At 35.0% G+C, this 15,867-nt stretch overlaps 1 protein-coding gene across 1 annotated transcript; it reads right to left on the bottom strand.

Moving 5' to 3' along the window:
- Positions 1-1,947: 1,947 nt before the first annotated feature.
- On the bottom strand, positions 1,948-2,592 carry LOC25486990 (zinc finger protein 3). The gene has a single exon (XM_013608823.1). It carries the CDS (start codon positions 2,590-2,592, stop codon positions 1,948-1,950), a length of 645 nt encoding a protein of 214 aa, XP_013464277.1.
- Positions 2,593-15,867: the final 13,275 nt, after the last annotated feature.

Here is a 15,867-nt window from a genome sequence, read left to right as displayed (position 1 = left end):
GTATTTTGGTCAGTTTCTTTGGAATGAGTAAAAATGTTTGGGTAAAGAGCAGAATTCAACAAACTATACAATTACAATGCGTTTAACGGAGGGAGAACAATGACACCACCTCTTTGTTGTGATTCAAGGAAGTGATACCCTAAAGCAAATACTCAAACATTTCAAAGCTTGCAACTCCGGTCTCATCCTTTACAACCACGCGCAACCTACAACTACACATATGTTAAAACCAAACAACACAACTTCTGTTGTATTCTGAACAACAAATCAATCAAACAATCACTTACTTGGTGGTAACCTTAAAGGTGGTTTGTTATAAATAAACACATCGATGTTGTTCACCCATTGCCTTCATCAACAAACCACAGTCACATATGGAAACCACCACTTATTAGTGTGGAAACAACCAACAATCTTAGCACACACCAGAACAAAGCACGCTTGGTTGTTTGCAGAATCTTGGACACAATTTGGTTAGGAACAATTTTGTTGAACTCACACTGTTTTAGAATCAACACGTTTGGAGCCCTAACCTTATCAAAGTAACGCAGTCCTCTAGACAAACTTAGACTGCAAATGAAAATTTTCAACCATCTGTATAACACAGAAACAATATGAAATCATGTACATCATGTCAACAATCTTAAGTGTAATGCAAGAAAGGGAAATTAATCTATTCTTGAAAGTGGGTAGTCTCAGCCACTGCTGGATCAATTAAAACTCTAGTAATCTGCTCCACATTTCCAACCACAATGCAGCCTACGATCAAAGATACAAAATGCATCAATTACGAAGATTACAAACAACCAGCATAGAGCAAAAAGGCTTAACAAAAGCAAGAGGAAACAACCCTTGTCCCTAGTTATTTTACCAAGCTGGATGACAATTACAAAACAACCCAATGTAAACTATTGATCAGCTCCCTGAACAAACAAACATATCAACCCCTAAGTGCACACTCGATCTTTTCTATACGAAATGTCAACCGAATAATGATATAATCAAACAATACTCATTACAGAAATACAAAACAAATAAATCCTAAATCACAAGCATGAACTTTGTAAGTTTTGTTCGTATCAATTAGTTCCTTTAAGTTAATTAAATGTAACAGGTTGGTCCTTTGAGTTTTTTCTGCATCAGTTAAATCCTTTAAAATCAAAAACATAAGCATATGAAGTTCATGCTTGTGAGAGACTCGCATTAAAAATTAAAAGATGTTGCGTCATAACAATAATTTTGTGGACTTGGTAATGTTTTGCAAACCGATCGAAGAAGTTCCATTTCATTTTCGTCTTAATATATGTTTAAGATTATGTGTATGGTCGAATTTATTATGTCACATATTGTATCAAACTATATATATATATATATATATATATATATATATATATATGATTTTATTTTATCCAATTTTATATACATTAAATAAAACTTGTTCATAAGATCGTTCATAGTATATCTGAAAATGTGACAACTATTAAATATTTTATTTCGAACGATGACAATTAAGTTGACCAACAAATAAAAAAAGCTAGCCACAAAAACTTAATGACCATAAGATATAAGCTAGTATAACACCCATCAATCTAAAACTTGTTCATAAGATCGTTCATAGTATATCTGAAAATGTGACAACTATTAAATATTTTATTTCAAACGAGGACAATTAACTTGACCAACAAATAATAAAAGCTAGCCACAAAAACTTAATGACCATAAGATATAAGCTAGTATAACACTCATCAATCTAATACTTCGATCTTTTCAATATTTTCTCTCTTTTGATTGAAGTTCACACATAATAGATCTCACATAAAGTGACATGACTTGTTGAAATATCAACAAATAAGGGATTGAATATTGAAAAGATATTATTAAAGTGAATGTCACTAACATTATTTTAATAGTAAAAAAGACTGATTGGACATAGATTAGACTAAGACACTAAAGCTTGAAGGATGAATCAGGAAATGAGGATGAATTTTGGTTGTCATTAGGCTCGTAATGATTGTTATTTACCATTACGACATGACTGTTAAGAGCAACATTAAACGAAGGAACCTGCAGGTGATCATTATGTTGATAATTTTCAAATCCCACATTATTATTCAATGGAGTTTGAGTAGGCCAAGCAGAGTTAATGATCATCCCAATTGAGTTGCCATAGATTGCAGGTGAAACAAATTGAGGCCATCCAACTCCATGATAAAGAGGTGATGACCCTGCGACAATGAATGGATATTGATGATGATTTGAGTATGGAAAAAAGTGATGAACACCAAGTCCAAAAGTTCTTAATTGAATTTCCTTTTCAATTCTTGAAAGCACCCTTTCTCGCCTATGGGCATTTTGGTGTCCTCCCAAGGCTTGAGAACTTGGAAACTTCTTGTTGCAAAACTTACATGGATATTCCCTTTGCTCCTCATGACTCTTGAGGGGTTTGAATGAAGATCTTCCACTTCCACCTCCTCCTACACTCAGAGATAGTAACACATCTGAATCAGCATCAATGTTAGCATCATCCATCTTGCGCTTTAGTTTTTTGTTCTCTCTTGTAACACCATCACCAAACCGTAGTGTTTCTGACATTATATTAATTATATTATTATGCAAATCTAAAGATGATGGATTGTTATGTGAGTTTGACGGATATTTATCAACATAGAAATGAATATATTCTATTATCCATTAAAGGTAATACATATGTAATGCATGACCTTACTTTAAAACAAATAATATTAATAATAAAAATAATGCGATATAATTATTTCACATAAAATATACCGTTGATTAATTATTACAATTAGAAAAAGATAAGTTTTAGAAACTTTGAAATGTCAAACTTTAGGATGCATGAATATGATTTTCATAATATAATATATATTTTTACTTAGTCATATTCATGTATAATGTAACTAATTACCCAATATATTTATGAATTTTAAACTTTGTTTGAAAGAAAAGATGTTTATATCATTTCATTAATAATAATATCATTAATACAACGACGGATATGAAAATAAATATTGGGACTAGCCGATAACACGACTTCTCCAGCCAATGCATGAGCTACTGCATTTGCTTGTCGCATGTTGAACTCCACCCTAGAGTCTGTGAATTGAAAATAAAAGAGTCTATGACACCCCGATATGATATGACTAAATTCTGAAACATCAAATATGTTGGAGTGAAAAACGTCATTGGTTGTTTTAGAATCCACCATAAAGTCGACATTGTCCATCTGCATGCCACTCAACCAATCTATAACATTAAACAAACTTAAAACTTCACTAACATGAACAAAACATAAAGGGAAGAACTCATGAATTTGGCTAGAACAAAATCGCCATCATCATCGCGCACAAATATACCAATGTCTACATGATTTGTAGACTGTGAAAAAGAAGCATCAATATTGGACTTGAGACGACCAGGCACCGTCCTTTGCAAATGTACATCACGACCTGCAGTTTGACACAACTAAACCTCCTATTCCTTCGGTTGTCCTAACCAACCCGGTGAAAGTCAGTGTTTGGGATGCCCTATCCAGCTCCCAAACCGCATCACTTAGTTCCACTAAACACTCAATCATGCGGGTTCCCGAGTGATTAGCGACTCTCCTGGCATCATTTGAAAATTGTAAGGGTGAAATACTTGCACACAAGGTTAACTAAATGCTAATAATATTACATGATAATACATAATTTTTTTTTATAGTTACATATATTATTTTTCAAATAAATAAATATATACAACAATTATACATGTAATTTCTTTCACCATTAAATCCTGCAAAAATCAAATAACCACATAGAAATTAAATAATCACAATAAAATATAAATCAATTGATAACACAAAAATTTATGGCAACAACACACATCAAAGTTAGTCAAAACATACATCGCTTAACACTTTATCATAATCAATTCAAAGGTTATAGTTTTGACTTCTTATTACCATCTTGGTTAGACCTACTCCATGGAGACCTCTATTATGAGTGTAAGGTCGTCTTAACTGCCATAACATGATTGTTTGCAATGAGTAGATATATAATCTCCACTCAAACCATTCTGGCTCGATCGCTGCACCTTATTATAGATAGTCCTGCACAGTCTGGTATCACTGTGCCAGGTATTATGATTTCCTCTAGTCCGAGAAGCTATCACTAGCTATTGGTAGGAGTTCAAAACGCCTGTGATCCCAGAAGGTCTGTAGTCGACCCAACTGAACCTAACCTCAGTCTTATATACGTTATCGTATTATAAGAAACAAAATTTATTACATTTTACAAAAATTATTCGATTTTTTTTTCTACTCTACTTTTTGCCAAAAAATCAAAAACTACCATACTTTTTCGAAAAATTGCATAAATACATTACTTTTTTAGAATTTCTGGTACCACTCTACTTGGTCTTGCGGTATACCCTCAAAAGTGACAAAATTTTTGTCCTTATTATACCACTCCTCTTGGTCTTGCGGGGTACTTTCCATTATTTTTTTTCGAAAAATTTAAATACAACTACTTCTTGACTTGCGTGGTATTTTTCTGTTTTTTTTTTCTTTAATTTTAAATACCCCACAACTTGGAGTAGAGTGGTATAATAAGGAAAAAATTTAGCTGCATTAAATTCCGTTCTTGCATGCATAAAATGAAAAAAATAATTAAAATAACTTATTTTTAATATATTTCAAAACTTAATTTTAATAATCATAAAAAGTTCACAGCCGCATGTTCTAGCTTATTAAAGTTAAGCGAAACCAAACATTGATGGAGCTTCCGTCCATGTTGAAGCTTCAAAGTATGTTGGTGGCTCCGGTGTCCTCCCACTTCAAGCCCACGAGGTCGACACGGCTATGTTTTTTTCGGACGACGTTAAGTCGAAAGATAGAGAAGAATTGCTTGAGTGGGCACGTCGTCAAGCAAATAAGGCGGGATTTACAATTGTTACACAAAGATCAAGCTTGATCAATCCAATGTTCTGCCTAGTGTGTGAAAGGAGTGGAGCTCACAAAGTGCCGGAAAAAAAAAACCGAAGCATGCGAGAACGGGCTCAAGAAAATGTGGGTGCTTGTTCATGATTAGTGGATATCAAAGTAAGCAAACAAAGGAATGGGGATTGAACATTCTTAATGGAGTTCATAACCATGCGATGGAGCCTGCTTTAGAATGACACATTCTTGCTGGTAGACTAAAGGAGGACGACAAGAAGATTGTACGTGACTTGACCATGAGCAAGATGCTTCCAAGAAATATTTTGATACATTTGAAGAAAAAAAGACCACATTTCATGACAAATGTGAAGCAAGTGTACAATGAACGTCAACAAATATGGAAGACAAATAGAGGTGACAAGAAGTCGTTGCAATATCTAATCTCGAAGTTGGAGGAGCACAACTATACTTATTACTCAAGAACACAAAGTGAAAGTACTACAATCGAAGATATCTTTTGGGCTCATCCAACATCCGTTAAGTTGTTTAACAATTTTCCAACGGTTTTGGTTATGGACTCCACCTACAAAACCAATATGTACAGGATGCCAATGTTTGAGGTAGTTTGGGTCACTTCGACCGATTTGACATATTCGGTTGGATTTGGATTTGTGACACATGAGAAAGAGGAAAACTTTGTTTGGGTTTTAAAAATGTTGCGTAAACTTCTTACGTAACGCCCTAATTGTTATTTAATTATTTTTAGTTGATTTAAAGTCTTTTATATGATTTATGTTGATTTTGTGGTGTGGTGTATTTTATTAAATGGCTATTTTTATTATTTAATAGAATAAGTGAGAATTAGGAATTATTTTGGAGTTTGGGGTTAAATTAGAATTAATAGAATTAAGAGGAGTTAAGGAATATTGAGAGGTTATATTTATTAAGGAATTAGAAAATAGAAGTCTGAAACAGTTTCACGTACAAACAGAGTTTGGGAGAAAAACCAAGAGAAAGCTAAGAGAAGCGCCAAGTGGGAAGAATCGGATTCTGTAGAGCTTTGTTCATCAATTCAAGGTAAGGGTGAGGCTAACTTTCAGTAATTATAGTGTATGTAAATTCTGAAATTGATTTAACATGAGGGTTGTTCTTGATTTGGGAATTAGGGTTAGCGTGTAGAATTGAATCGTTGGAAGAAGTAGATAATCTGATGGATTAGGGTGATAAAAGATGTTTAGACTGTAGATTAATCACGAACTAAGTCCCTAATCAGTTTTGGGGTTTGGGTCGATGGAAATTGGAGATTTCGTTTGAAAAGTCGAAGTATAAACGTTTTGCAAATAAGAGATTATGTGATGTTTGGGAAAATGATTTTTGGGATGGTTGAGACTCGAAATAGCTGTAGATTATGATAGAGCCAAGTGTCAGGAGAGTGTAGGCGAAAACGGCATCAAAATCCGATTAACGGTTGGAATTTTATGCGCGAAATGGTGAAAATCGCACTTTTTGAAAAGCAGATTTCTGGACCTGATACTGTCAAACCGTACTGCGATTTTTGCAGCCGTGCCACGATTTTGATGGCAGAATGTTCAGTGGTTCTGGACACAAAAACGCACCGCGATTTCTAAAATCGCGACACGATTTTTATGAACGAGATCCTTCATATTTCACTATTTTTGACTCTTTTCTACTTTGAACTGGGTCTTGATGTAAACATGAAAGTTTTAGATAATTTTGTTAGCTTTGCAATGGCTTTGGTTTGACTTAAAAATGATTTTTAGTTTTTGAGATATGATGGAAATACTCCAAGTAGGTCTTCGTGAAATCTTATGAAAATTCAGCACAACCATTTCTAAGTTAATCCAAAACTTATGGGATAATTGGGATAATTCCAAAGCTCAAAACTAGAAGTACTATGAGTTCAATTAAGGTGTTTAAGAGTATTTAATCCATGTTGTGATTTGAACTTTGGGATAGCAATGAAAGTTGTATAGGATATTAATGATGATCTGTGAAGCTGATTATGATGAATTGAGGTTATTTCTAATATGATATAATTGTATACGCATTACTTGGATTATATGGAAATGTTAGACATTGTTGAATTGCATAAGATATTGTTATATCACGCTGTTTGTATACTGTTTGTGTTGTTGTTGATTGAATATGATTGTTACTGATTGCTGGTTTATGCTTAACTGCATTCCATTAGAATACACAAGGTGTAGGTTCGAGTTGTAGAAGTTGCAAGTTGTCGTTATAAGTAACGGAGTCATAGGTTGTTGATGTTGACCAAGTTGGGGAGTAAATCATAGTTATTATGCACAGTTGTTGTCGTTGTCGTAGTTGAGTTGTATGCTGATATACACAAAGTCGAGTTCATTACATATTGTCGTTCAAATTGGTGAGGGCTTATGCCCTGGAATGCTTTGTCATTCAATCTGTTGAGGGCTCATGCCCTGGAATGTTAATCATTCAACTGTTGATGGCTTATGTCCTGGAATGACTTGTCATTCAATCTGTTGAGGGCTCATGCCCTGGAATGATCATCATTCAAATTGTTGGGGGCTTATGCCCCGGAATGCTTAGTCATTCAACCCGTTGAAAATGGTACCACAAGCCTTTAGATGTTGTCGTTGTTGTTGTTGATTATGCCGTTGTAGTGATCGTTGATGGAGTTATTGTCATTGTTGTTGATTATGCCGTTGTAGTGGTCGTTGGTGGAGTTATTATCGTTGTAGTTGATTGTGTCGTTGACGTAGTTGTCGATTGAGTTGTTGTTGTCGTTGCTGGTTGATTTAGTAACTGTTATTAAAGTTGAAGAAGTATGAATATTAATGTTGAATATACGTTGTTAATTATATTATTTAATTAAGTTGTTAAATGCAGTTGATGATTATATATATATATTATTATTGTTTGTGAATCTCGCCCCTTCTGCTTGGAAATGTTGCCCTTCGTATGGGTAACTTGCAGGTAATGAAGATTAGTAGGAGTGATGGCTCAAATGTCTTAGGGCTCTGATACGTAATGGGATGGGAAATTGTTGCTATGTTTATCATTCCTTTATGTATCAATTTTGGAACATGTTGTTGGAGCTTTTATTATCGTTGAAGAAATTATTGATGACTTTTTATGTTGAGGCCTTTGCGCCAGAATTTATTGGTGGTATTTATTATTAAATGATTGAAAAACATTCCGCTCTGAAGTATTGATTTATCCATCAAAGTTGATTTTAATAAATAGCATTCTTTTCTATTTGAGAAATTTTGAAAAGTAGTGTGACATTCCCGTTTGCGATGAACTATGATTTATACTTGGTTATTTTTATTTAAAAATTAGCTGTTGGGATAACGGGGTGTTACAATTGGTATCAGAGCAGGTTGGTCCGTCCGGCCGAGTAGTAGAGTCGTGTTGAGCCACGTAGTGTAGTGTGTCGACTTTAAAACTGTCTTTTGTTGTTCTGATTTTTTTTTTTTGTGGTGGAGAGTTTTGAAATGGCTGGAAGAAATGATGCTGCTATTGCTGCTGCGCTTGAGGTTGTAGCTCAAGCTGTAGGACAACATCCACAAGTTGGTGCTGGTAACGATGGAGTAAGAATGTTGTAAACTTTCCTGAGAAACCATCCACCAACATTCAAGGGGAGGTATGACCCTGATGGAGCTCAGAAGTGGCTTAAGGAGGTTGAGAGAATCTTCAGAGTGATGTAGTGCAGCGAAGCACAGAAGGTGCGGTTTGGCACGCATATGTTAGCTGAAGAAGCAGATGACTGGTGGGTGAGTCTTCTACCCATCCTAGAGCAAGATGGTGCTGTTGTAACCTGGGTTGTGTTCAGGAGAGAGTTTCTGGACAGGTATTTTCCGGAGGATGTCCGAGGTAAGAAAGAAATTGAATTTCTGGAGTTGAAGCTGGGAGATATGTCAGTAACTGAGTATGCTGCAAGGTTTGTGGAGCTTGCTAAATTTTATCCACATTACACTGCCGAGACTGCTGAGTTCTCCAAGTGCATTAAGTTTGAGAATGGTCTGCGTGCTGATATTAAGCGGGCCATTGGCTATCAGAAGATCAGACAATTTTCTGAATTGGTAAGCAGCTGTAGGATTTACGAAGAGGATACGAGAGCTCACTATAAGGTTAGGAATGAGCGGAGGAACAAGGGTCAGCAAGGTCGTCCGAAGCCCTATAGTGCTCCTGTTGACAAAGGGGAGCAAAGATTGAATGATGAGAGGAGACCTAAGAGGAGAGATGTTCCTGCTGAGATTGTTTGCTACAAGTGTGGTGAGAAAGGCCACAAGAGTAATGTTTGCAATGGTGATGAGAAAAAGTGCTTCCGATGTGGGAAGAAAGGGCATACGATAGCTGAATGCAAGCGTGGTGATATTGTTTGCTTCAATTGTGACGAAGAAGGTCATCTCAGTTCGCAGTGCAAGAAGCCTAAGAAGGCTCAGGCAAGTGGAAGGGTGTTTGCTTTATCTGGTACTCAGACAGCAGATGGCGATTGTCTGATCTGAGGTACATTTTCGAGGACGAAAATTCTTTAAGTTGGGGAGAGTTGTAACGCCCTAATTGTTATTAAATTATTTTTAGTTGATTTCAAGTCTTTTATATGATTTTTAAATGATTTATGTTGATTTTGTGGTGTGGTGTATTTTATTAAATGGCTATTTTTATTATTTAATAGAATAAGTGAGAATTAGGAATTATTTTGAAGTTTGGGGTTAAATTAGAATTAATAGAATTAAGAGGAGTTAAGGAATATTGGGAGGTTATATTTATTAAGGAATTAGAAAATAGAAGTCTGAAACAGTTTCACGTACAAACAGAGTTTGGGAGAAAAACCAAGAGAAAGCTAAGAGAAGAGCCAAGTGGGAAGAATCGGATTCTGTAGAGCTTTGTTCATCAATTCAAGGTAAGGGTGAGACTAACTTTCAATAATTGTAGTGTATGTAAATTCTGAAATTGATTTAACATGAGGGTTGTTCTTGATTTGGGAATTAGGGTTAGCGTGTAGAATTGAATCGTTGGAAGAAGTAGATAATCTGATGGATTAGGGTGATAAAAGATGTTTAGACTGTAGATTAATCACGGACTAAGTCCCTAATCAGTTTTGGGTCGATGGAAATTGGAGGTTTTGTTTGAAAAGTCGAAATATAAACGTTTTGCAAATAAGAGATTATGTGAGGTTTGGGAAAATGATTTTTGGGATGGTTGAGACTTGAAATAGTTGTAGATTATGATAGAGCCAAGTGTCAGGAGAGTGTAGGCGAAAACGGCATCAAAATCCGATTAACGGTTGGAATTTTATGCGCGAAATGGTGAAAATCGCACTTTTTGAAAAGCAGATTTCTGGACCTGATACTGTCAAACCGTACTGCGATTTTTGCAGCCGTGCCACGATTTTGATGGCAGAATGTTCAGTGGTTCTGGACACAAAAACGCACCGCGATTTCTAAAATCGCGACACGATTTTTATGAACGAGATCCTTCATATTTCACTATTTTTGACCCTTTTCTGCTTTGAACTGGGTCTTGATGTAAACATGAAAGTTTTAGATAATTTTGTTAGCTTTGCAATGGCTTTGGTTTGACTTAAAAATGATTTTTAGTTTTTGAGATATGATGGAAATACTCCAAGTAGGTCTTCGTGAAATCTTATGAAAATTCAGCTCAACCATTTCTAAGTTAATCCAAAACTTATGGGATAATTGGGATAATTCCAAAGCTCAAAACTAGAAGTACTATGAGTTCAATTAAGGTGTTTAAGAGTATTTAATCCATGTTGTGATTTGAACTTTGGGATAGCAATGAAAGTTGTATAGGATATTAATGATGATCTGTGAAGCTGATTATGATGAATTGAGGTTATTTCTAATATGATATAATTGTATACGCATTACTTGGATTATATGGAAATGTTAGACATTGTTGAATTGCATAAGATATTGTTATATCACGCTGTTTGTATACTGTTTGTGTTGCTGTTGATTGAATATGATTGTTGCTGATTGCTGGTTTATGCTTAACTGCATTCCATTAGAATACACAAGGTGTAGGTTCGAGTTGTAGAAGTTGCAAGTTGTCGTTCTAAGTAACGGAGTCATAGGTTGTTGATGTTGACCAAGTTGGGGAGTAAGTCATAGTTATTATGCACAGTTGTTGTCGTTGTCGTAGTTGAGTTGTATGCTGATATACACAAAGTCGAGTTCATTACATATTGTCGTTCAAATTAGTGAGGGCTTATGCCCTGGAATGCTTTGTCATTCAATCTGTTGAGGGCTCATGCCCTGGAATGTTAATCATTCAACTGTTGAGGGCTTATGCCCTGGAATGCCTTGTCATTCAATCTGTTGAGGGCTCATGCCCTGGAATGATCATCATTCAAATTGTTGGGGGCTTATGCCCCGGAATGATTAGTCATTCAACCCGTTGAAAATGGTACCACAAGCCTTTAGATGTTGTCGTTGTTGTCGTCGTTGTTGTTGATTATGCCGTTGTAGTGATCGTTGATGGAGTTATTGTCATTGTTGTTGATTATGCCGTTGTAGTGGTCGTTGCTGGAGTTATTGTCGTTGTAGTTGAATGTGTCGTTGACGTAGTTGTCGATTGAGTTGTTGTTGTCGTTGGTGGTTGATTTAGTAAGTGTTATTAAAGTTGTAGAAGTATGAATATTAATGTTGAATATACGTTGTTAATTATATTATTTAATTATGTTGTTAAATGCAGTTGATGATTATATATATATCTATTATTATTGTTTGTGAATCTAACCCCTTCTGCTTGGAAATGTTGCCCTTCATATGGGTAACTTGCAGGTAATGAAGATTAGTAGGAGTGGTGACTCAAGTGTCTTAGGGCTCTGATACGTAACGGGATGGGAAATGGTTGCTATGTTTATCATTCCTTTATGTATAAATTTTGGAACATGTTTTTGGAGCTTTTATTATCGTTGAACAAATTATTGATGACTTTTCATGTTGAGGCCTTTGCGCCAGAATTTATTGGTGGTATTTATTATTAAATGATTGAAAAACATTCCGCTCCGAAGTATTAATTTATCCATCAAAGTTGATTTTAATAAATAGCATTCTTTTCTATTTGAGAAATTTTGAAAAGTAGTGTGACATTCCGTTTGCAATGAACTCTGATTTATACTTGGTTATTTTTATTTAAAAATTAGCTGTTGGGATAACGGGGTGTTACATCTTACGTCAAAGATGAATATGTCTAAGGTGATTGTGACCGACATGGATATGTCTTTGATGAAAGCGGTTGAAAATGTTTTCCCCAAAAGTTATGCAATGAATTGTTACTTTCATGTGCAAGCAAATGTTAAACAAAGGTGCGTCTTAGATTGTAAATATCCTTTGGGAAAAAAGGATGGGAAAGAGGTGAGTAATCGCGATGTTGTCAAGAAGATAATGAGGGCATGGAAAGCTATGGTTGAATCGCCCACTCAAGAGTTATATGCAAATGAATTAGTGGAGTTCCAAGATTCATGTAGTGATTTCCCACTTTTCAAAAATTATGTCATGACCACCTTGAATGAATTGAAGGACAAAATTGTGAGGGCATGGACAGACCATGTCTTGCATCTTGGTTGCAGGACCACCAATAGGGTCGAATCGGCTCATGCTTTATTGAAGAAATATTTGGACAATAGTGTGGGTGATTTGGGTACTTGTTGGGAGAAAATACATGACTTGTTGTTGCTTCAGTTCACTGCGATACAAACAACCTTTGGTCAAAGCATTAGCGTGTTGGAACATGGATTCAAAGATGTCACTTTGTACTCGGGGTTAGGTGGTCATGTGTCTAGATATGCTTTGGACAACATTGCTTTGGAAGAGACACGTTGTAGGAAAACATTGTGCATGGACAATGACATTTGTGGTTGTGTTCAAAGGACATCTTACGGGCTACCGTGTGCATGCGAAATTGCTACTAAGCTCCTTGAAGAGAAGCCAATTTTATTGGATGAGATATACCACCATTGACATATGTTACGTATGGGCGAAGAAAATAACAAAGTTGGTTTTTCTGTCGAGGTTGAGTTGAAGGCTATTATAACACCTCGTTTTCCCAACATATAAATAATATAAAATAGATTAGAGTTCATCCCAAACAGGATGTCACATTTCGTTCTTCAAAATAATATTTAACACAAATAGAGTTAAAATCCACTCTTTATTTAAAACATCTGGTTCCAATAATTTTCAACAACGTCGCAGCGGAAAATAATTATTCTTTCAACAAAATTGGCCCTAAGGCCTCAACATAGACAATGTCATTAAATCCAACAAAATTGATCCAACAATAAGTTCATAAAGAAAAATACGTAACAAAGGAAATAAACATTAAAGTCCCCATCCCGTTACGTATCAGAGTGACTCCTAAGACGACACGAGGAATCAACTCACATAAGCGGTTACTCCTAGTTATCTGCACGTTACCCACGTAGAGGTAACATTCAAACATAAGGGGTGATATTTCACATTCAATAATAATAAGAAATAATTCCATAAAAGAATTCAACAACATAAAACAACAATTTATCATCAACAATACTAATAAATAATGAGTCAAGTAAGAGAATTTAACAACACAAAACAACAGTAATTCACATAATTCCAACTACAAATCATCAATTAATTTTGCTCAACAATGTAACAACAACGACCCAACAATGCAACAACGACAACTCAACGATGCAACAACAACTACAACTCAACGATGCAAAAACAACGACAACTTAACAACTATAATATGCATGTGGTACCATTAGAGCATCAAGCTCTCTTCATTAATGTCGTAATTCGATTTGACAGGCTACAACCCCCTTTGCTTAAAATTAACAGAGCATCAAGCCCTCTTCGTTTAAAATTAATAGAGCATCAAACCCTCTTCACTTAGAATTAACAGAGCATCAAGCCCTCTTCGTTTAAAATTAACAGAGCATCAAGCCCTCTTCACTTAGAATTAATAGAGCATCAAGTCCTCTTCGTTTAAAATGATTATGCATTGACACTACCAATGCAACAACAACGATTTCACATTATGACTTCATAATTCATCAATCATGAACAACATCATATAACATCATATTCATCAACATATACATTCCTATAATAATTCAACATCATATACCATCATATTCATCATTATATACATTCATATAATAATTCCACATCATATTCATCAACATATACATTATATAACATCATATTCATTAACATATACATTCATATAATAATTCATCAATCATGAACAACATCATATAACATCATATTCATCAATATATACATTCATATAACAATTCAACATCATATAACATCATATTCATCAACATATACATTCATATAATAATTCATCCAACAAAGATATTCATGTCAAACCAAGTTAGATCCATCACAACATAGATTAAGTACTATTAAACACCTTAAATGAACTCATAGTACACAAGTTTTGAAGTTTGGAGACGATCCATAAGTTTTTGGTTGGCTTAGAAATAGTTATGCGGAATTTTCGTAAAATTTCACCAAGACCTCCTTGGAGTGTTTTCATCATAACTCAAAAACCAAAAATCATTTTCAAGTAAAATCAAAGCCACTGGAAAGCTAACACAATTATCTAAAATTTTCATGTTTACACCGAAAGCAAATTCAAAACAGAAACGTGTGAAAAAGATACAAGAACATGAATCAGGGTATGCTGTCACTGTGCAATTTCGCTAATGGCGAAACTCTGGCTATTAGCGAAATTGTTACAGAGGATTTCGCCAATAGCGAACTTCTAGCGAGTTTTCCCATGCTGTTACGATTTCTACACACTTTTTCACCCAAAAACCCAAATTTTATCTACCTAAATCCCAAATTTGATAGGAAACTTAACCTATGATTATTCTACAACCTCAATAACAATTTTCACCATGATTCATTGGATTACCTACACTTTTAAAAATCAAATTGAAATTCAAAACCTAATTTCATTAACATCATAATTTCAACAATCAATTTTGCAAATTAACCCTAATTTCTATAACATCGAAACTAACAAAACAACATGTTAAACCCCTTTTTAGAATCATACAGCCCATTATTAGAGAAAGCTAGTCACACCCTTATCTTAGATAGGTTGAATTCGGACTGTACATATTTGCTCCTCTTCTCTTCTCTGACTTCTCACTTTCTCCATTTTTCTCCCAAAAGCAGTTTCTAATTTATTGTAACCCTAATTCTCTAATGGTCTCATCTATTTATAATCACTAACTGAGTTTGTTTCTCACTTAATCTCTCTTATTCTAATTCTGCCCTTATGCCTCATTAATCTATTTTAATTATAATCTATCACTAATAATGCTCATAATAACTACTAATAATTACCAACATACAACACATCACAATTATTCAAATAAATTATACAAAAAGACACTAAACTCGATAAAATAAATAAATAATAAAATAGAGCGTTACAGCTATTGTAGAACGTCTCAAGAAACTCCCTTTCCAAATGAAGCTTGAAGTTAAAGAGGGTTTGCGGCAGTTGACATTTCCTGAAACCACCATGATGTCTCCACCACCACGAAAAGTACCAACCAAGGGAGCCAAGAAAAAAGTCGACATTGCGAGGTCTAAAGGAAAAATTACATCACTAGTCGGATCCCTTCTTCGTGGGAGGTTGTTGATTCCTAAAATTCGGATAGTCAATCGTCACCATCACCAGCAACATCGTCATATAAAAGGAAAAAAGGTGCTCGTCTTGGTAAAACATCGCTTAACCCACTTCCACCACCTACTCGGTATCCAAAGCTTAAGGCTATCCCGGTTATGAGGCCTATTGATTATATGCCACGCTTCATGCTTCCATTTATTGAAAAAGTGGTGGATGTTATTGGCGATGAACATTGTGGATTCCGGGCTATAGCCGAGTTCATG

This window comes from Medicago truncatula, chromosome 2, assembly GCF_003473485.1.
Source record: "Medicago truncatula cultivar Jemalong A17 chromosome 2, MtrunA17r5.0-ANR, whole genome shotgun sequence".
In the NCBI taxonomy this organism is placed as follows: domain Eukaryota; kingdom Viridiplantae; phylum Streptophyta; class Magnoliopsida; order Fabales; family Fabaceae; genus Medicago; species Medicago truncatula.
Note: the sequence above shows the minus strand (reverse complement) of the source record. Positions and strands in the feature narration are given on the sequence as shown.